At 37.6% G+C, this 24,192-nt stretch overlaps 1 protein-coding gene across 7 annotated transcripts in view; it reads left to right on the plus strand.

Moving 5' to 3' along the window:
• RXFP1 (relaxin family peptide receptor 1) overlaps nt 1-24,192 on the plus strand; it is a 121,041-nt gene that overhangs the window by 21,370 nt on the left and 75,479 nt on the right. For 3 of the 7 annotated variants that reach the window (XM_004088547.3, XM_003257903.4, XM_004088544.3), the window contains exon 2: nt 22,997-23,134. Coding sequence is in view for 3 of the 7 variants with exons in the window: in XM_003257903.4 (XP_003257951.1) it covers nt 22,997-23,134 (138 nt within the window). In the remaining 4 variants the exon portion in view is untranslated. Of the gene's footprint in view, nt 1-11,482; nt 11,584-22,996; nt 23,188-24,192 lie in introns of all 7 variants that reach the window. The other 4 variants (XM_004088545.3, XM_012507955.2, XM_030815219.1 and 1 more) reach the window with 3 other exon arrangements.

The following is a 24,192-nucleotide window of genomic DNA, read 5'->3' on the forward strand; positions in this document are numbered from 1 at the left end:
TCTATTCAGCCATGACCTGAGGTTCCTAGGTACTTCCTACCTTTCCCATTCTCCATTCTTCAGACACTGGTTTTTATGTTACATTGACTCCTAATAGATGGAAAGATGGCTACTGTCACTCCAGACATCAAGTTCATGTTCAAAGCAGGAAGAAGGGGAAGAGTGATGTAAAGCTGGATTTTCCCCCAGTTATCAGGAAAGCAATGGCTTTTCCAAAAATTTCCCAAAAAGATTTCTAGTTTTTAGGTCTCATGGTCAGAATTGGGTCACACAGTCCCACCTCACTGCCAAGGAAACAGGGAAGGCCAGAAACAGGAGTCACCTTATGGCTTGGGGCAGTCACCTCATCTAATGGTGCAGAACACAGTGTCCCCACAAACAAGATGGGGATTGTGTTAACAGAGGAAAATGGGAAATGGAGAATCGGTAGGCAACTAACAGTTTCCCTGAGCCCTCCCAGTCAATATTTATATTTATTTATTCCCCACTTCTCTATTCCATTTCATATTTCTTCTGAGTTTTTCTTCATTTATCTTCTCTCCCTACTACTTCCTCCTGAAGAATGAACTTTCAAACTATTTTTTATTAACATTCCATCTCCCACCTAGAATCAAATAATATTACAACAGCTGGTACTGCCTCTTCCTTTGACACAGAAGAAAACCTAAAATCCAGTAAGACAGAGTGGCATGCCAAATTTGCCCATCAATTTATTGGCACATCCAAGAATAAAGCAAAACTCTACTGAATATCAATACAGTAGTATCTGCCTCTGAGGATTCTTGGTGCATATTTTTGCGTTCTGCCATGTTTGGTCCATTTTGCCCCTACCTTGGGCATTTAAATATAAAGATTCCCATGAGGTCAGATCAATTCAGCTGTTTATTTCTAGAAATGTCTATAAAGAGAAGAACTAACGAGAGAACCATCTTTTTATTTTTTTAATTTACTTCCTAAATATAAATGAAGGAGAATCTAGAACCACTGTCTTCATTGGAAATCATTGTTCCAAATGAACCACAAGTCTGAGTTTATAAAGCTGCCATCTCCAATATCTCTGTTGAGAAATATGTCTATTTACATACATCATGTTTGTTTCTGACCTTGTGGGACAATAACTTGGAATGCCCTGAGCAACAAAAACATAAAATACTCTGATGAGACAGCATCTCATCTTTGCACTGAAGGATTTCAAAAGAGGGACAGATCACCCAGAATGGATATGGTCATAGAGGAAGTAAGTTAGAAGCTATAATTGACCTCAATCTTAAAGGGTAAGATCTAAATAGGTGAAAAAGAAGATATTCAGGAGTACTGCCATGAGTCCAAAAAAGGGAGGTAGAAACATCAACAACCTTTCAGGGCTCATAAGCAAGTCTATATGGGGAATTAGTAGAGGCACATTGGTTAAGAACACGTGTTCTGGAATCAGATGGATCTGCATCTGAATCCCATTTCCACCACTTCCTGGTCCCATTATCTCCAAGCGATTTATTCCTCTATGCTTTAGCTTCCTAAACTATAAAATCTTGATAATATTAGAACTTATTTAATGGAGTTTTATGAAGATAAAGTGAAAAAAGGCATGCAAAGTGCTTAGCCTGGTGCCTAAAACATATTAAATGCTCAAAAACATGAAGAAAAAAAAAATCAACTACTGACCAACGTGAAAGGAGTCAATGTAACAGACTATTAAGTTTTAAAACTGGGTTGTGGACCTAAGTGTCCATCAACAGATGATGGATAATGAAAATGTGGTATATATACATAATGGAATATTATTCAGCCTTTTAAAGGAAAGAAACTCTGTCATTTGTGACAACATGGATGAACCTAGATGGCATTATGCTATGTGAAATAAGCCAGGCACAGAGAGACAACTACTGCAAGATCCTTTTTATATGTAGAATGTGAAGTAGCCAAACTCATAGAAATAGAGAGTCGAATGGTGAGTACCAGGGTGTGGGGGAAAATGGAGAGATGTTGGCCAAAAAATGTGAGGTTTCTTACACTTCTCTTTGTTGAAGGACCAAGCAAGTGACCAAAACAAGAATTAAAAAATAAGTTCCAGAGGTCTGTCATACAGCATGGTGACTATAGTTAGTAATAATGTGTTGTACACTTGAAAATTGCCAAGACAGTAGATTTTAAATGTTCTCACCACAAAAAAATGCTAGTCATGTAAGATGATGATTATGTTAATTGGTTTGATTTAATCATTTCACAATGTATACATATATCAAAAAACCACATTGTACACCATAAATATGTACAACTTTTATTTCTCAAAAATAAATAAATAAATATAGGCTGGGCACTGTGGCTCATACCTGTAGTCCCAGCACTTTGGGAGGCCGAGGTGAATGGATTGCTTGATCCCAGGAATTCGAGACCAACCTGGGCAACATAGTGAAACCCTGTCTCTACAAAAAATATAAAAATTTAGCCAGGTGTGGTGGCATGTGCCTGTAGTCCCAGCTACTCAGGAGGCTGAGGTAGGAGGATTGCTTGAGCCCAGGAGGTCAAGGCTGCAGTGAGCCGAAATCACACCACTGGTTACTCCAGCCTGGGTGACAGAGTGAGACCTTGTTACAAAAATAAATAAATATAAAGAAATTTTTAAAAAATAAAGACCCACTCAAAAAACAGAAAAGTGTATTGAGACCAGTTGGGGACACTTTGACAATAAGGCTAAAGTGTCACAAAGGAAGTTATTAAAAATGTGTTATCTAGATGTGAACTAATACAGATTAGAATCACAGTTGAGGCAGTAGGAATGGAAATAAGGTGTGAAATGGAAATGCTATTAAGAAGAAATACAACTGCCCTTAATTTAGGATTTTTATTTCTTGGCTGCACTACCAGCATAAATCAATAAAACTGACTGTTATCACACCAGTAAGTAGGAATAAAATGTGATAGTTGGACAGTCAAGACGAGTTTTGTCATAGTTTGAGACAGATGCTAGAAATGTATAAGTACAAAATCCGTGGCTAGAAATGTATAAATATGAAACCTCAGCCACTTTATGTGTTGGGAAATATGTACATTTATTCAATAAATGCTTACTGAATGTGAACTCATGATTATGACAACATCTCACTCATCCGAGAATTACTTATCCTAGACCCTCAAAAACTTTGATTCTTCAAAACCTAGGCATTAAAAAAAAAGGAAAATATCTCATCTTGTTTTAGGCCCTCATTCAGAGCTTATTTGCTTACTTTCACATAGAAATCTAGTACGTCCAAGTAGCTGTGTTTTTGGCCACAGCAGGTTCAAGTTACAAACTAGAAATGGGAATTAGAATAGTGAGACTACAGAGGCAGAAACATTAATGATAGTAGAAGTGACAGCTGGTAGAAAATTGTGATGAAAACTATAAAAAGTTGGCAAGAGTCTGTGATAAAATTTATAGGACAAAAATGCCCTCAAAGGGCCCTAAAGGTATCACTGTATTGTTCAATATGGGAACCCCAATTTACAACTAAAGGTTAATATGTTCCACAGATTTCCAAAACTTCAAAAGGAAAGCTAAACACAAAAATTATATCAGATGGCTAGGTGCTATGGCTCACATCTGTATTCCCAGCACATTGGGAGGCTGAAGCAGGAGGATCACTTGAACCCAGGAGTTTGAGACCAGCCTAGATAACATAGCAAGACCCTGCCTCTACAAAAATTAAAATTAAAAAATAGCCAGAAGTGGTGGAATGCTGCTGAAGTCCCGGCTACTTGGGAGGCTGGTGTGGGAGGATCACCTGAGCCCAGGGGTTTGAGGCTGCAGTGAGCTCCGATCATGCCACTGTACTCCAGCCTGGACAATAGAGCAAGATCATTTATCTTAAAAAATAACAATATCAGAGACACCAGTATAGAAATTTTTTGACAAGTTTTGCTAAAAAGGAGAGATAAGAAATGGTGATATAAGTGGATAATTGATAATTGAATCAATAAAATATTTTTTGTTTTATTTTGTCCTGTTTTAAGAAGGGATACATAACAGCATGTTTTCAGGGACTAAGCCAGAAAAGAGGTAAACATTGATGATGCTTAAGAGAGAAACGGAGAATTGCTAAAATGTGTCCTGAGTAGGAGAGAGGGGATGGAACTGGAAGCTCAGGTGAAGGACTGATATGGGACAGAGGCAAAGACAGCTCATCCATAACAACAGCAAGGAAGCAGAGACAGGAGGGTGACCCGTGGAGAGATGCACTGTGGGGATTTGTGCAGGTACAGGTTAGGCCACCTTCTGGAATGTCTTATTATCTACTTTCAGACAAGTTAGGTCAGAGGATTTCTTTATGGCTAGCTCTTACACAGAAAGGCAGGGGAAGGTTAGAGTCATTTTTCTAGGTTTTATGGCTGATTTAGGGGGCAAGGGATTCTAGTTTCTATGGCCTGCCTTGGGGGAAGAAGGGGAATAGGAGAAAGAAGGGCAGGAGAAGGTCAGAGAGAGACTTTACTTCTGAGCCCCTTCTAATGTCCTCCAGTTCAAAGTACTCAGCATGCTAAAGTGCCATACTTTGGGATATCGCTTTCTAAGCCCGAAAAATGACATCGAATGGTTTCCTACTGATTATTCACCAATGCTTTGTTCGGGGTTTTTCATCCTGGGCACTGTTGACATTTTCGGGCAGATAAATCTTTGTTTGGGGGAACTGCCCTGTGCATTGAAGAATTCTTAGCAGCATCCTTGGACTCTACCTACTAGATGCCGGTAGCAACCCCCAAGTTGTGACAATCAAAAATGTCTCCAAACATTGCCAAATGTCCCCTGGGTCCAAAAGCATCCCCAATTAAGAACCACTAGCTTAGTTACACCTTGTTACAAAATAGCTAGAGAAAACTAATATTACAATTCAATTATTTTTGAGCTATAGCTAAGAAACCACATTTTTGCACTCTTGAATTATCTGTAAATAACATCAGAGTGTTTTTATTATTAAAAGAATACTCACTTTTTAAAAGCAAGTCAAATTTTTCCTAAGTATATAAACTGAAAAGTAAAATCCCCACTTTCTTCTGTCATTTTTGGTCCAACTTCCCAAAGATGACCACTGTTAGCAGTTTCACGTTAACATACCATAATTTTATAAACACAAGCATATATGTCTTTTATCTCATACAAAGAAGAGCAAACTATATAGATTATTCTTCAACATACTTTCTGTAACTTAATGATATTCCTTGAACAACTTATTATATCAGTGGATATAGATCTACCTCATTTTTTCAAATTGTTTAACTGGATATAGACTGTGCTACGAATTTATAGTTCTGTAATTGCACCATATAATTTATTTTTAAATCCTCTATTTATAATTATATTTTTGTTTAATTTGTTTCTGGATATCTGAAATCATTATTGATAGACCTTATTGAAGATAAAAATTATATTTAAACATAAATGAATCAGGCTGGGCACAGTCCCTCATGCCTATAATGCCAGCACTTTGGGAGGCTGAGGCAGGTGGATCACTTGAGTCCAGGAGTTAGAGACCAGCCTGGGCAACATGGTGAAACCTCATCTCTACTAAAAATACAAAAATTAGCTGAGCCTGGTGGTGCACACCTGTAATCCCAGCTATTCAGGAGGCTGAGGCAGGAGAATCACTTGAACCTGGGAGGTGGAAGTTGCAGTGAGCCGAGATCACACCAATGCACTCCAGCCTGAGCAACAGAGCAAGATTCTGCCTCAAAATAATAATAATAATCATCATCATCATCATCATCAAATATAGGGAAAGTTTGTGTTTGTGTGTGGTTTTCTTTTTTGTTTTCTTTTGTGTTTTGTTGTTTAATTTTACTTCCTAACAAGACATTTTAGCAAATTATTTACACACTTTTGAGACTGGGGGCAATGAAAAGAAAATAGGTATATTTTATATACCTATTTTACTGGGGGTAAAAGAAAATAGGTATATTGAATATTTTTCATGGATTGTAAAAGGATTGCAAATGCTGGAAATAAGTCATAGAGTACAATTAAACTCCTAGTGCTTGAAAAAGTCATAGCTGTACAGAAACACTATAAACATTTTAATTAGAAATGATAGATATTTTAATCTGCTTCACTATTGTAACCATGTCACTAGCTACATGTATCTCATAATATCATTTTGTAAAGCCCAAATAAACCCAATACTTTATTTTTAAAAAATAAAGTCTGATGCTTGGTGAAAAATATTTTAATTAAATTTATCAGTTACACTCTATTACTTTATTTTAAATTTAAGTAAACAAAACTACCTTTAAGGCAGTGACTGCACTGATTTCAGAGCAATGATGTTAAAATTTTCCATATTGGGCCGGGTGCAGTGGCTCACGCTTGTAATCCCAGCACTTTGGGAGGCCAAGGTGGGCGGATCACGAGGTCGGGAGATCGAGACCACGATGAAACCCCGTCTCTACTAAAAATACAAAAAATTAGCCGGGCGTGGTGGCGGGCGCCTGTAGTCCCAGCTACTCGGAGAGGCTGAGGCAGGAGAATGGCGTGAACCCGGGAGGCGGAGCTTGCAGTGAGCCGAGATTGCGCCACTGCACTCCAGCCTGGGCGACAGAGCGAGACTCCGTCTCAAAAAAAAAAAAAAAAAAAAAAAAATTTCCATATTAACATTTAATGACGTTACAGAATGGGGGTTATAATTTTACTGAGTTATTGTTTACGTGAGTTCCCTAGACACAAATTGTAAGTGTTTTTGCATTTCTGTTAAAATCTGTAAGAGAGTAAAAAGCCTAGTTTATTCCACTCAATAAGTCACTAAGAACTTAGTTCTCAAGAAATGTTTATTGAAACGCTTAAGGTTTTAGTTCTGAGACAGGAATTCATTATTTGAATATAACTCAGATCAAACTATGTTCCCCCCCCAAAACGATAACCAGCTATAGCATAGTCACCTTACTGTAAGAAAAGGGTGCAATTTCCTCAAAAGCGCATTATAAAAATATTTCACTGTACTTGCTCTCTGGCTTTGGTCTTTGAATTGCATTAGGATCCAAATAATGTCAAAGAGAAAGGTGCAATAGCCGCGCACAGGATACAGCATTTTTTCCTTCTCTGTGCACCACTCACACAGACCCCATGAAATGCATACAATGCACACAATTTTATAGTCATAGGGGAATGATTCATTCTCAGAAAAAAGATTCCACTGATATCCATTCAATACTTGTGTCTCACTTGGCAATTGGCATACGTGACAGTTTCTCTGTTTTTCCATCTACTTAATTTCAAAGGATTTCCAGAAGGAAAAGAAGACTTAAATGCTTCATTTAAAATATTTCTGAGTTTTGACAAAGGTGCCAAGACCACACATTGGAGAAAATACAATATCTTCAATAAATGGTTCTGGGAAAATAAAATATTCATGTGTAGAAGAATGAGATTACAGCCCTCCCTCTTGCAATATACAAAAAACAACTCAAAATGAATTCAAGACTTAAATGTAAGACGCAAAATTATGAAACTACTAGAAGAAAACATAAGGGGAATGCTTCACTGCATTGGGCTTGGCAAAGATTTTTGAAATAACACCTTATAAATACAAGCAACAAAAGCAAAAATAGACAAATGGATTATATCAAACTGAAAAGTTTTTTCACAGCAAAGGAAATTATTAACAGCGTGAAAAGACAACCTACAGAAAGGGAGAAAATATTTGCAAACTGTACATTTGACAAAGAGTTGATATCCAAAATACATAAGAAACTTAACAGCAAAAAAAAAAAAAAAAGCCCAATTGAAAAATGGACAAAAGACCTTAATGGACGTTTCTCAAATAAAGACCTACAAATGGCCAACAGATATGTGAAAAAATGGTCATCACTAATCATTAGGGAAATGCAAATCAAATCACAATGAGATACCACCTCACTCCAGTTAGAATGGCTATTATCAAAAAAAACAAAAGAAAACAATTATTGGCAAGGATGTGGAGAAATGGCAACCCTTACACACTGCAGGTAGGAAATTAGTACAGCCATTATCGGAAAACAATATGGATTTTCCTCAAAACATTAAAAATAAAACTACCATATGACCCAGCAGTCCTACTCCTTGGTATATATCCAAAGGAAATAAAATCAGTATGTTGAAGAGATAGCTGCACTCTTATGTTTACTGCAGCACTATTTGCAATAACCAGGGTGAGGAATCAACCTAAGTGTCAGACAACAGAATAATGGATAAAAGAAAATGTGGTATATATACATAAAGATAAAGATATACTATTCAGCCACACAAATATTCAGCCATAAAAAAGAATTAAATCTTATCATTTGTGACAACATGGATGAACCTAGTGGACATTATGATAAGTAAAATAAGCCAGACACAGAAAGACAAATTCTGCATGATCGCATTCATATGTGAAATTTTTTTAAAAGGTGATGTCATAATATAGATACAGAGTAGAACAGTGGTGACCAGAGCAGAGAGAAGGATGAGGAGAGGTTGGTCAAAGGATACAAAGTTACAATTACATAGAAGGAATAAATTATAGTGTTCTATTACACAGTAGAGTGACTATGGTTAACAGTAAATTATTACATATTATGAAATAGCTAGAAGAGGTTTTGAATGTTCTCACCACAAAGAAATGATAAATGCATGAGATGATGGATACACTAACTACCCTAAATGAATCATTGTATAACATAGATATATATGGAAAAATCAAATTGTATCCTTAAAATATGTATAATTACAATATGTATAATTGATATGTATGTATCAATTTTTCAAGTAAATAATTTTTCAATATTTCTGCTGTTGGAATTTAAATGTTTAAGCATGTTTCCAAGTTGCTCTCAAATTTTTAACTAATAATTTCGGTTTGTATATGTTGGAGTAGTTTTTCAGTTAGGAAATTTTTTTATTGATAAATTCCTTAAAGTATCAGTTTGTTTGTTTGTTTAGAGACAGGGTCTCTTCTGTCACCTAAGTTGGAGTAGTTTTTCAGTTAGAAAATTTTTTAATTAACTGATAAATTCCTTACGTATGAGTGTGTTTGTTTGTTTGGAGGGCAGTAGTGCAGTTGTGACCATCAGAGCTTACTGCAGCCTCAAATTCCTGGGCTCCAAGGAATCCTCCAGCCTCAGACTCCCAAAGCTGGGCCTACAGGCATAAGCCACTGTGCCCAGCCTATGAATGGTTTTTACATGAGATGAGAATATTCAAATTAAAAACTGTAATTCAAAAAAGTCTAATTTTAAGTACCACTAAAAGCAAGATGCATTTATATCAACATTAAGTGTTAAGTTAATCCATGCTCAAAGAGCCAAATGCCTCATCATTGTCGTGGAGCCAATTTCACTGTCTACTGCTTCACTAGAGCTCCACTAGGTGTTTCAATTCCATTCTGAGTGTCTTTTGCTACTCAATCTCTGTTAAAAATATTAATGTCCTGATCCCAGTGCCTTAGAAACTCCTAGTGCACAGATATATTCAGATATATTAAATATTTTATTGATTTGATCAGAAAGCCTTCAAAACATCTTGAGAAATATATCTACTCCTAAGGCACACATTTTTCCTACAAGGTAAGCCTACTAATATCTGCATTACATACCATTTTGTTAAACTTTTCTATCACACCTGTTTGTTCTTGATCTGAGAAGGAACTTGCTCTCACCTTTAGGAGTAAATAAGTTTACTTTTTAAATAAGCAGGAAAAATTATTCAGATGAAGCCATCACCTTCCTCACTGGTGTCCTCATTCTGTGCGCTCTTATGCTTGGTGCATACATTTGCAAATGCACACACAGCCAGGAGGAACACAGAAAGAGTGGCAGGTAGTTGCTTCCTCCAGTTAAACTTCATATCAACAAATCATTGAGCCTTCCTTATTCACAGCCAAACAACACAGAGTCATCTAAACAGAGATTCTCAATAGAGAGTAGGCTATTGGAATTGAGCAATGAGTAGAGTAGGGATGTGGTTTGGCATAGCATATTCAATATTTTAATATAAATTTATGTTTGGGAAAACCATTCCTCATTCTTTCCTTAATAGCTACAAAAAAATAAAGCTGAACCAAATTTTCTTGGTTGGTGGGGAGCCACAAAAGATATATAGTCTTAAGCAAGGTATATATTCACCCCTATGAGAAATGTATCAAAACCTTAGGGAAGTTGTATAAAATACATTTGATTATCAAAACTGAACATAGATTTTGAAGGCCTGAGAAATCCTGAATTGATATGAATTCTAAACAAGGCTGCTGCTGGTCATGTATAGAAAAAATAGCTTTTGGGTACAGAAAAGCTGTAGACATGAAAGAGTATAATTGAAGAAGCAAGCTAAGTGATCAGTATTTTTAAAACTACTCAACACATTCACAAAATATATTTATTATAGAATCAATCAATAAGAATAATACAACCAAATATGAACACAAAAATTTTAAGTGACAGCTGTTGTAATAATAGCCTCAACAGATTTTGAAATCTCACTCTTCATTTAAACAAAGCTGGAAAGATGGTTATTCAAGATCTGTGTTTACAAAAAAAAAGGTTAATCTGGTTGCATAAGTAAAAATGTTGACCATTTACACTGTGTTAAAATTTTTACATATTTAACAAAGTTATATATGCTTTTACTATCATAGTTTAAAATGTATTTTGAAAAATAAAATTCTGGCTGGGCACAGTGGCTAGGGCCTGTAATCCCAGCACTTTGGGAGAACAAGGCAGGAGGATTGCTTAAGGCCAAGAGTTAGAGGCTGCAGTGAGCTATGATCATGCCACTGCACTCCAGCCTGGGCAACAGCAAGACCCTTTCTTCAAAAAATAAAAATAAAATTCTAGTCAAAGACTTGCAAAAACTGATATACCTTCCTGAAACCCTAATTTTATTCAACCATGTTTAATACCATTAGATGAATGTTACCACTTATTTTCCAGATGATGAAACTTAAGCTCAAAAAATTTACTGAAGGTCACAGATCTAGAAAGGTGACAAATGAAGGCTAGACACCCCTGCCCCACTGCATTGATTCCCAACACTGAGCTTTTTTCCCCTATACCAGGAATAGATGTGCTTTAAAAAAAATTTTCATACACCTATTACATATCCAATATTAAGACAAGCAGCTGTGAATTATAATTTTATGGTTGATGCATTTACGACAAAAAGAAAAGCTACTTTTTTCTACTTTAATGTGAAGCACAAGATGGTATCATGCAAACTAGGAAGGTAGAAATTCTTCATAGAATTGCAGTTGTCTTTTCAATGGCAAATTGGTATCTTTACACAATTCTACAATAATTTTTCTGTTAAGTACTTCTGACTGTTGCACTGATATTAGTGAATTTCCATAAGCTTGATAGGTGAAATCAAACTATTTAACCTCAGGTCAGAGAAACATCAGAACTATGAACATACATTCATGTAAAACCAAGTTATAAAATGTTTACAAGTTATTTTACTCAGTAAGGACTTCTTTCCCAAAGAGTAAAGACAACTATTCTCCTATTCCAGGAAAGTTTACATAATGTCTGCAGGAAGAAAAAGGATGGAAAGCTTTCCTCTGGCTTTTTCTCCTTCAGCTGCATGGATGTAACTAACCCAGGTAGCTGCAGGTAATGAAGCTGGCAGGCTGCCTGAGACCATCCTGTTACACTGAGCACATCACATAAAGTATTGTCTGCATATCAGTCCCCACAATATCTCCACACCATAAGCCATCTTTTTACTTCCCAGACGCTTCTCTTGGGGCTTCCAGTAGACTGAGTCCCAGAGAAAAATTTGATAGTTCAGGGATGATTTTTTTCCCAGTCAGTCCAACAGGGACCACTCATCCCACCAAGCCTGAAGGAATTTGTATGGCAGTTCACACCTGAGGCTCAAGAAAGCATGGACTCCTTCTATTGCTGTCCCTACAAGCCCCATCAGTTTTTCACTTACTCCTTCATTCACCCTTTCAAGTAAATTGCCAACCCGAGATTTTTCATGTCTGGAATGACTGCAGAAAGGACACTTCGAAGTTTCTTGATGTATCAGTTAGGAATGCATTTTCTTGCAACAAAAGAAAACCTGACCCGGCATGGCCTAAACAAAGAAGCATTTATTTTTCACACCTAAAGAGGAGTCCGAGTAGCCTGATGATTCCAGGGTTGGCATTTTGTGGGTATCTGTGGGTTTTCTTGGTCTTGCCAGCACGTGTGTTGCCTCATAGATGCAAAACTGTTGCTGCAGTTTCACACAATCATCCCATCATGTTCAAGGCAGAAAGAAAGTGGAAGACAACAGCCCCATCCATCTCTTGTATCAAGAAAGCTAGCACCTCCAGGACTTCCTCAGCAGATGTCTGCCCATGTCTCACTGGCCGGAACTGTGCCCCTTAGACACCGAGAAGCCGGCCAGCTGGGGAAGAAAGTATTTTGCTTTCCAACCTCTTTAACGGAAGGGTAGCAAGAGAGAAGGGTTTTGGGAATCACTGTTGAATCAACAAACCAACAGTGTCTATTATACTTGGGTTTAAAATTAATAATGCGTTTATTATAGTAACAAATTCAAAAACCATGTTTCCCTTCAGCCTTTAACTTCAATTTACAAACCTATTTTCTACTTATAAATCTTGTAAAATCAAACCAATCTCCTTCACTTTTTAGTTTATAAATGTTTAACTCAAGTTGAAAAAATTGAACTTTTAACCAGTCTCATTCAAGACAAAGTATAATGAACTGTTTTAAACAGCATCTTAAATGTAATGATTAATTTTATTCTAAATACAAGTGGATTATCCCTAATCTGAAATTTTGAAATCTGAAATGTTTCAAACTCTGAAACTTCTTGAGCACTGACAAGATGCCACAGTGGAAAATTCCACACCTGACCTAATGTAATTGGTTGCAGCCAAAATGCAGTCAAAACTCATTCATGCATAAAGTCATTTTAATATTGTATAAACTTACTTTCAGGCCATGTGTATAAAGTATATATGAAACAAATAAATTTTGTGTTTAGATTTGGGTTTCATTTCCAAAATATCTGAGAATGCATTTGCAAATATTCCAAAATCTGAAAAAATCTGAAACCTAAAACTCTTATGTTTCCAAGCATTTTGAATAAGAAATACACAATCTGTATTTTTTTTTCTTTTTTTTTTTTTTTTTTGAGACAGAGTCTCACTCTGTCACCCAGGCTGGAGTGCAGTGGTGTGATCTCATCTCACTGCAACCTCCACCTCCCTGGTTCAAGTGATTCTTGTGCATCAGTCTCCTGAGTAGCTGGGATTACAGGTGTGTGCTACCATGTTCGGCTAATTTTTGTATTATTAGTAGGAACAGGGTTTCACCATGTTGGCCAGGTTGGTCTCAAACTCCTGCCCTCAAGTGATCTGCCCGCATCGGCCTCCCAAAGTGCTAGGATTACAGGTGTGAGCCACTGCACCCGGCCTCAACTTGTATTTTAAATGCATGCTTAAAAACTTTAGAAAATCGAATAAAACATATTTTAAATATAGTAAATGTCAAGTTACCTTAAATAGTCCAGTGCTCCTTATACACTTAAACTCTCTTATAATGTAAAATCACAAGCTTGAACTTAATTACCTGTTTTAAGTTGAAATTAGTAGGTTCATCTGTTATTCCTTAATTGCCTAATTCTCGTAATCATAAAAAACACTCCAACCCCCAATAAGCACAGATTATTCCCACATTAAAATATAATTCCATTACTATACATTTGATTAATTTTATTGTTTCTATATTCTAAAATTTATGACAGTTTAAAATACACGTATTTATTAAGGGGAGAATTTTATCATAACAGATCAACAAGAGTTTCATCTCAAACAAGCTGAGGTTACTTTTGAGCCAACAATTTTTTTTACCAGGATATATATCTTGAGTTTCCTATAACTGGGATGATTCCACCTGAAGCTTTTGTTAAAGGAACCCCGAGTGCCCACCCCACAGGGGCAGCTGATCTTAAAGTACACATCCCCTGTGTTCAAGTTTCCCAGAGGAAACACTTTTCTTTGCCCTTATGCTCAAGGACTGGGAACCTGCAAATTAAACCAACAAGAGGCTGATTTGTATGCATATGGCAGCTAACTAAAGTAATAGCTAGCTTGCCAAACAGTTAGAGGCTAGTGTTCCTAAGTAGGGGAAAGGAAGAGGAAGAAAAGCCTTCCATGGGAAGAAAATCATTTCTTTAGGAAGGACAAAGGGATTTTTAGAAGAAAAAACAGGAGGTAAAGTTTGTGATGATGTTTGTTTATGCAGGTGCATGTAGCCTATCCATCCTTTAAGGATATGAATTTCCCCAGGGAAGGGATTTATGACAGGTTTACTGTCAGTCTCTCTCCTGGGAGTAGACTCACCCAAAAGAGGGAATTTAGGGAAGGATTGTTTCCCAGAAGTTTCAGATTTTAGTCAGATAAGGGAAACTCTGAGAAAGCTTCTTTCTGCATCTGGCATCTGTTGATTCTCAAATGTCTTCACCTTAAAATAATCTTTGTACGAACTCTGGGGTTCTGAGTGGGTCCTCACACCTGTTAAAAGATAATTTAAAAAGAAGGGGAAGTGAAAGGAGAAGGAAGAGGAGGTAAAATCATGATATTCATATAAATATAAAATAAAAATGTCTCAAAGACCTCAAAGACTAATTCATTTACTAATGAGGGAACCAGTAAGATGTTACAAATAATTCAAAGGAGACTTCAATGCACACACACACACACACACAGACACACACACACACACACACACACACGCCAACAGGAATACTGACATAAATCTGATTAACACATGCAAAAGAGAACAATAATCTATGGGGCAATAATCAATGTATCTCACAATCTGCATCTATCTGTCACACCTAATCTGCATTTCTATGAACAATAAATCATTTGCATTACTATAACTATTCTACAACTTACAGAGTTGTAACATACAGTCATAGAACATCTCAGTTAGCAATGGAACAGACCCTGTATATGACAGCAGTCCCTTAAGATTACAATGGAGCCAAAAAATTCCTATCACCTAGTGACATTGTAGCCATGTAATATATATGTTATATTATATATTATATGTAATATATAACATATATATTATATGTAATATATAATATATATTATATGTAATATATAACACATATTATATGTAATATATAACATATATAATATATAGCATATATTATATATAACATATATAATTATATTATATTATATATAACTTTATCATTATATAATGTTATAACTTTATCATTATATAATGTTATAACATCATTATATAATGTTATAACATTATCATCTTAGAAATTTTGTTATTGGGCTACCCAATTTACAGCCTTTAGGAGTCATAAGTATGACAATTCCAACACTAAACTATTCAAAAGTTGGCATTCTAGCCATATCTGAAGGACCCTATTCAATGCAACTAGTGATCATTCACATTCCAATAACAATATGTTTTCATATTTTACCCCATATCCTGACAGTTCCACATGTAGAGATATTTTGGAAAAGCTACCAGGGTACAGGGGTGGGGAACATTTTTAAATTGTTATATATAATCCCTACTGCCTTATAAGCAGATCTAAGCACCTACCTATGGTTATACAAATATTTGGAAGAAGACTAAGTTACTCTACATGAGAAATAAATAAAAGATACAGCAGCTGAGGGCAGATCCAAACCTTAAGAACAGTGACAGCCAGGGAGGCTGGAAACTCAGTGCTGGAAAAGCTGAATCCCTTTCATCCTCCAAGCCAGAGAGACTCCATGACAACTGTCAGTCTAAAGAGGATAGTTAAGATAATTTGTACTGAAATATAAACTCTGTTGTCTCTCACCCTCTCAAAATTGTCAACCACTTAAAAAAATTGTCAACCACTGAAATATTTAGGCTGGTTCAGGACAAAAACAGCATTCAGGGCAGATGGATAACTGGGTTACACAATGAGAGCATGTTTACTTGCTCTTCTAGGAACTATTACTTCTGTAACTCTTTGGGCATACTTTTCCAGAGGGACTCAATATCATTTTTTTCTATTGATTTGTGTTACTGCACTGTGAATTATTGCTGTTCTTAAGGATACGGTTCCATGCTAAAAAGGAAATGCTTTTTGTTTTTGACTTTCCCAACGTTTCCGTATAAACATCACTTACTGGCCCCTTGCCTTTCTACTTCTATTCCTAAACAATTGAGTTCTAAAGCCATTTGGTGGATCAGAAGAAGGTATTTTTCTGTGTGGAGTGTGATAGAGTAGTGGTCCAGAGAAGAATTTCGGAGTTCCACTGGGGTGAGAAGGGCATCCTTAGAGGGGGCTGGTGCCGGGTCCTAAACAGGGTGGGGAGAGTGCTCATGTAAGTGAGAGTCTGCACTGAGTAAGGCGAGGAGAGCATCCATGCAGGAAAGAGGATCTGTCAAGATAATAAATATATTAAGTTAATAGAAAGCAGGCTTCTCACTGTCAGGAAAGGGAGTAACAGATATGTGAAGGGAGAAGATTAGACTGAGCCTGTAGTGTTGGATAGGAACTGGAGATGAACTCATAGTTTTCAGTATCTAGAAATATACAGAGAAATTAATATAGATGGAAATGTGTGTATGTATGAATAACCATACATATATTTCCTAGTCTGTCCACTGAGAGACCTGGTGGCAGTGATACCCACTATCAGTGAGCTTACCTTGTGTCTACATCTTGGCTTCCAAATGCCATTCTACCCAGAGAGGACCCAGAGCTCCTTAGAGAAATGGCTGGTTACAGGACTATAGCAAGGAAAATGCAAGATGATCCTGAAACATCTTGTAGTGCCAGAAAGCAAGGAAGAGTGCTCAAAAAATGATGCATAAATATTAAAAAGACACCAAAGCTAGGTTAAAAGAGTTCCTACTGGTCCAATTTGAGACAACTTCCATATCAGAATACATAATAATAATCAACAGATTGTAACCCATTGAACAAAATAGGAAGCCATAAGTCTACCTGATAGAAATAAGTAAATGAATAAATTAACATTTGGATGAGGAAAGGGATTTTTGCAGTTTCAAAGTACCCCTCTACAAAATGTGTATTAATTACAAAGGAATTTGGGTGAAATCACTAATGGAAAAGTTAACATCTTGTACTACCTGACAGGTTGAAATGAGCATCACTTGTGTGAATTTCATGCCAAAGATGCATAACCTGAATCTAATTATGATGGACATCAGACAACCCAAATTCAGGAACATTCTACAAAATAATTGACTTGCATTTTTCAAGTATCAAGGCCATGAAAATGAAAAGATGCTAAAGAAATGTGACAATTAAATGCAAGGAGTGATTCCATACCAGATCCTTTTACTATAAAGGACATCTTGCGGGGGCAATATATAAACTTTAATGGGTTCTGAGGTTTAAGTGGTAGTAACAGCTCCATGTTAAATTCCTGATTTTAATGGTTCTATTTACATAGGAAAATATTCTTGTTTGTAGGAAATACTAAAGTATTTAAGGGTGCCAGAGCATCAGGTCAAAAACTTACTTTCAAATGGTGGGGTGGTGGGGAAATGTTCTTTATCTGATACTTGCAACTTCTCAGTTTGAGATTATCTCAAAATTTTACAGTTACTTTTTTTTTTTTTTTTTTTTTGAGACAGTTTCACTCTTGTTGCCAAGGCTGGAGTGCGGTGGTGCAATCTCGGCTCACTGCAACCTCCACCTTCAGGGTTCAAGTGATTCTCCTACATCAGCCTCCCGAGTGGCTGGGATTACAGGCGCCCGCCATCACACCCGGCTAACTTTCTGCATTTTTAGTAGAGACGAGGTTTCACCACATTGGCCAGGCCAGGCTGGTCTCCAACTCCTGACCTCAGATATCTGCCCACCTCAACCTCCCAAAGTGCTGGGATTACAGGCGTAGGCCACCACACCCAGCCCCAAAGTTACTTTTAAAATATCACTTAAAAATATTCAAGATACCTAGTTCAACCATTGTGGAAGTCAGTGTGGCGATTCCTCAGGGATCTACAACTAGAAATACCATTTGACCCAGCCATCCCATTACTGGGTATATACCCAAAGGATTATAAATCATGCTGCTATAAAGACACATGCACACGTATGTTTGTTGCGGCACTATTCACAATAGCAAAGACTTGGAACTAACCCAAATGTCCAACAACGATAGACTGGATTAAGAAAATATGGCACATATACACCATGGAATACTATGCAGCCATAAAAAATGATGAGTTCATGTCCTTTGTAGGGACATGGATGAAACTGGAAAACATCATTCTCAGTAAACTATCGCAAGGACAAAAAACCAAACACCGCATGTTCTCACTCATAGGTGGGAACTGAACAATGAGAACTCATGGACACAGGAGGGGGAGCATCACACTCTGGGGACTGTTGTGGGGTGGGGGGAGGGGGGATGGACAGCATTAGGAGATATACCTAATGCTAAATGACAAGTTAATGGGTGCAGCAAAACAACATGGCACATGGATACATATGTAACAAACCTGCACATTGTGCACATGTACCCTAAAACCTAAAGTATAATAATAAAAAAAAAATTAAGATACCTGATATAGCTGTTGAATCATAATGTTATGAAAATGTAGAACTAATTTCATGATACAATCATTGAGGAGCTATATCTGCCACTAAATATAAATTTTAAAGACAGGACATAAAGAGATAATATTCAGAAAAGAAGTTATGTGGAGAAGAATATTCAAAAGAGCTGCATGAAAACACAGGCAGGTATGGCCAGTTAAATCATCTTCAAAGTATCTGTGGCTGGAGGCTGACAATTCATCAAAGAATTTTTCTTAAAATCTTGATGTTTAAAGTGTTCTTAAAAAATTAATAAAGATATAAAAAGTCTCAACACAGATCGGTTTATTTATATGTATGCTTGAGATCTCTGAAATATGTGATGTTCTGCCAGTAATGGCCTTCGGCATGCAAATCCCTTTTTTTTACTTTGTTTTAAACAATTGGTTGAAAAAAGATTAATTTTGAGTAATTTCACAAGTGAGAACATTATTTATAGCACAGCTCATTATTATATAGATTTGACTATGTCCTTCATCAAACTATGTGCTCCGAAGTGACTACATACAGTCAAAGCCTGTCATACATGGATTGCTTCTCTATGAGAATGTTAATTGCCCTGTTATTAAGAAGTCCCGCCATACTTCACAAAGGAAGTAGTCACTTTTATTTTTTTCATGCTTTGATCATTGATCCAAATACATTTTTACATAATAAGCTTTTAATGATTATTCGAACTATTGTGTTCTTATTTCTTCATAATTATGAGTATTCTAGAAAGTTCAAAAGATTTACAAACTTGGTAAGGATTATAAGAACATAACTGTACTGGGAGTCTACAGAAATCTTTGAAATTATATGAATCTCATATTTTAAAGTGTTATAGTTAATATGTGGCCGACACAAAAACCTGCACACAGGTGTTTATAGCAGCTTATTCGTAATTGCCAAAACTTAGAAGCAACCAAGATGTCTTTCAGTAAGTGAGTGGATAAATATATATTACCAAGTGTGAGAAGCTAGTTTGAAAAGGCTACATACTGCATGATTCCAATGACATAACATTCTGGAAAAAGAAGAACTATGGAGATAGTAAAAAGTTCAGTGGTTACCAGAGGACTTTTAGGGCAGTGAAACTACTCTGTATTATACTATAATGGTGGATACATGTCATTATACATTTGTCCAAACCCATAGAATGTATAACATCAAAAGCGAACTCCAATGTAAACTACGGACTTTGAGTGACAATGGTGTGTCAGTGTAGGTTCATCAGTTGCAACAAATGCACCACTCTGGACTGGGGAGAGTGTTGATAGTGGAGGAGGCAGGGACTATATGGGCACTCTCTGTACCTTTTGCTCTATTTTGCTGTGAACCTAATAGCTATAAAAAATAAGGTCTACTTTTTAAAATGGCATTGTTGCCCTTCAAAGTCAGAATAGGATGGTTATGTGAAATGTTATCAAATATTCATACCTTTCAATTGTTTATGGAAAAATTTTTACTTCTTAAGTTTGTCTCCCCTAATTTTACTATTCAACAAGTAATTTTCAGCATCCCCAACCAGAGATACAAACAAGTAATGACATGGGCTTTGTTTACAATGAGTGTTCTTTTTTGTTGGTGGGGGGTGGGGGTAAGATTAAAGCACTTGATACAATTGGACAACCAATATGTGATGAAATTTAATTAACTGGTTGTTAGTGTAGATGAGTGTGTCTGGTGCAAAGAGGTTAAAGTGGACTGCTTTTTGAAGTATTGATAGTTTTAAAGTTCTTATAGTCCTCTTCATTCTATTAAATGTTTATTTGTAGGGGTATAAATATAGCAAATCAGATAATATTTCAAAACTTTAATCTTTAAATTAGCTTGGACGCTCAAACATTCTTTCCTAGAAACGCAATTGCAAATAATGACTAATTTTTCTTCAAAAAAGGAAGTAAAAGAATATTTATCTAAAAGGATTAGAATCTCACCTAGATGCAAGCCAATAAAGTCTGAGTCAGGAATTCCGACAAGGCTGGAGCCCAAATTTCAGGAGGAAGTGATAGTGATGAGGCGGAATGGTAGTGATGGAGGAGGAGTTCCAGGAATCGGGGAAGGTATAAAAAACCAGAATGAGACTTCTGGATTGAAGATGGAGTTTGAAAGTGTTGAAGTGAGTGAGGAAGTGTTGAGCTGAATTAGAAAACTCACATGGTGAAGCTCTTGGGTAAGGAGGGAAATGAAGGCAAATGAGTTATCTTTATTCTTGCACCCTACCGTTCCCCCAGAGAGTCTCAGTGGTGGCACTGCCATGCTTCCAGCTGGTCAAGCCAATTCAGAACATTCTGTCCATTTCCATTCTACCCCTAAATTACATGTCAAATATATTCACTTCTCTCCTCTCCACTGGCGCCATTCTAGACTAAGCCTCATTTGTCTATTACCTGGAGCACTGCAAAGTTTCCTAATCAGCAGCCCAGCTTTCCCTCCTACGCTCCCCTCAAGTCTCCTACCCAATGGCACTCCACCCCAGTAGCCAGAATTATGTGACCAAAACATACCTGTTTCCTAAATGGCCCCTTGGCTTCAAATTCTTCATTGATTCCCCTTTGCATTTTAAATAAAACCCAAACTTCTTCCCTTTGCCCAAGGATGCTTCTCTACCTCATCAACCTCAGCTCATGTCACTTGTCCCTGCTTACTGGGCTCCATCACCACAACCTTCCCAGAGTTCGCTAATCCTCAGCCTGAAGCCTCTTCCTCACCACTTTAACTACCACCACCACTTCCCCACTCCTACCTCCCCTACTCTCATGGGTGATTTCCTTTTCTTCCTCCAGATCTCAGCTTAAATGGCACCATTTTACAGAGGCCTCCCTCTAACTACCCCTTGTACAAAGCACCAGCACACAGTTATTTTTCATTACATCACCTGTTTTCTTTCTTTTTGGACCTCTCCATAAATTGTAAATATTTATTAACTTGTTCAATATATCCTCCCTGGGAGATGGTAACCTCCCCTAGGGCAGGAACTCTGTTTCATTCAATGATGCATGCATTAAATCTTGCACAGGGCCTTACACTTAGCAACTATCCAATATAGAAATTATCACATGGCACCTGCTTTCCTGTTATCCTCTATGTCTTCTTCTTTCTCTAATACTAATACAGGAGCTATTAAGAAATTATTTTAGGCAATTAGGGTAAAAGAGGCTGGATGCGGTGGCTCACACCTGTAATCCCAGCACTTTGGGAGGCCGAGATGGGTGGATCACCTGAGGTCAGGAGTTCAAGACCAGCCTGACCAACATGTTAAATATAAAATTAGGCGTGGTGGTGCATGCCTGTAATCTCAGCTACTCAGGAGGCTGAGGCAAAAGAATCGCTTGAACCCGGGAGGCGGAGGTTGCCGTGAGCCAAGATTGTGCCGTGGCACTCCAGCCTGGGCGACAAGAGCGAAACTCTGTCTCAAAAAAAAAAAAAAAGAAAGAAAGAAACAGTAAAAGAGTCCTCGGTGGAATTTTCCTTTAATAAAAAGCAGCCCCAAACCATTTCTTTTCTAACAGAAAGCAGCCTGAAAAGTCAAGCTGCAAGCACAGATTTGCAAGCTGGAAGCTTTCATATGTAAATGTCAGCAGCTGTACCTGGAAGCCAGATACATTCAATATGGCGATTCCCGCTCCCTTTTCCTTATCACCATGTGTGTGGGTATCACAGCACTGGCCAGGTAAAGCCACATGTGCAGGTGTCACGGCCACAGCCAGGTAGAAGCCACATTTGCATAATAAAAGATTAGGGTGGGAGGGCCAGTCTTTTAGGTCTTTTCGCAGGCTATGTAAATGACACACCTGGTGAAACCAATCCCCTGGGCTCTATGTAAATCAATCACCGCCTCCTCAAGCCTCTGTACAAAATCAATCGTGTTCTGCCCCAAAACCTGGAAACCCTCTCTTGGGCCACCGGCTTTCTCATCATGAGGAAACTTTCTCTCTCTACTTTTTTGTCTATTAAACATTCCTCTCCTTAACCTACTCCACGTGTGTGTCCTTGTCCTTAATCATCTCAGGGTGAGACAATGAACCATGGGTTTTCCACAGACAATGAAGTCGTTTCAATACCAGACCAGCCTTGATTCTGAGCCCATAGTAAGAATACAACAAATTTCTGTTTTTAAAATTATTGGCTGAAAATTGTTTGTAGAAGAGGGTAATTGGATTGAACTGTTAAGTATGGGCAGATGTTTCATAGAAGAGAGGAGTGGAGAGGCACTCCAGGTGGGAAACAGCATGAACAAAGGCAAAGAGGAAAATGTTGGCATCTTCTGGAATCATGGAAAGAACATCCTAAGAGGTGAAGGTTCCTAGAAAATAACTGGCATCAGGGTTGTAGAAACCATGATGAGAAAGACAAATCATTATAAAATATCAGGGAGAAACTGCTCTTTGCCATGCCTTCGTATTAACCGCCTTCAAACTTTGTGTCGTCTCCCTTTTTCCTCAGTTTCTCATGGGGGTGGACAGGATATCAAGTGCTCCCTTGGCTATTTCCCCTGTGGGAACATCACAAAGTGCTTGCCTCAGCTCCTGCACTGTAATGGTGTGGACGACTGCGGGAATCAGGCCGATGAGGACAACTGTGGTGAGTGAAGCCCCTGCAGTCACAGTGAGAGAAAGGAGCAGAAAGGACTGAAGGTGAAGTCGCCGAGACTTCTCTCAACAAAAAGACAACACTAAATTAAAATACAAAACATATGTTGCTTAAGGAAATCTTACACTTATTTCAGTAGCTTAAAATATCCACTCTTTTCTTTTCTTTTGAGACGGAGTCTCGCTCTGTTGCCAGGCTAGAGTGCAGTGGCACGATCTCGGCTCACTGCAACCTCTGCCTCCTGGGTTCAAGTGATTCTCATGCCTCAGCCTCCCGAGTAGCTGGGACTACAGGTGCCCACCATCACGCCCGGCTAATTCTTTTTATTTTTAGTAGAGACAGGGTTTCACCGTGTTAACCAGGATGGTCTCAATCTCCTAACCTCATGATCCACCTGCCTCTTCCTCCCAAAGTGTTGGGATTACAGGCATGAGCCACCATGCCCGGCCTTAATATCCACTCTTTTCTATGTAATGGTATCACAGCCAATATTCCAGGCAAGTGGTGGTTGCTCATAGAGTAAGTTTTAACCAAGGTTGTCCAACCCACAACCCGCAGGCTGCATGCAGCCCAGGATGGCTTTGAACACAGCCCAACACAAATTCATAAGGTTTTTGAAAGCATTAGATTTTTTGGTGATTTTTTTAAGCTCATCAGCTATCATTAATGTAAGTGTATTTTATGTGTGGCCCAAGACAACTCTTCTTCCAGTGTGGCCCAGGGAAGCCCAAAGACTGGACACCCCTGTTTTAACCCAACAAACCTGCCCAAGTAAGGTGTTAGAGGCAGAATACTGTTGAAAATGAGAATACGGGCTCTGGAGCCAGACTGCCCAAGTTTGAACCTGGGTATAACGATAACCAATTATCTAAGCTTGAGAACATTTCCTAGCCTCTCTGTGCCTCAGTTTCCTCATTTTATAAAAGGGCATGGTAATTGTGCCTATACTATAAGAATTCAGGAAGATTAAGGGTACAGAATTAGAAGAGTACTAGACATCTAGGAGGTGCTGTCTAAGTTTTGGATGCTGTTGCCCTTATCTTTTGGGA

Source organism: Nomascus leucogenys, chromosome 7b (assembly GCF_006542625.1).
Source record: "Nomascus leucogenys isolate Asia chromosome 7b, Asia_NLE_v1, whole genome shotgun sequence".
In the NCBI taxonomy this organism is placed as follows: domain Eukaryota; kingdom Metazoa; phylum Chordata; class Mammalia; order Primates; family Hylobatidae; genus Nomascus; species Nomascus leucogenys.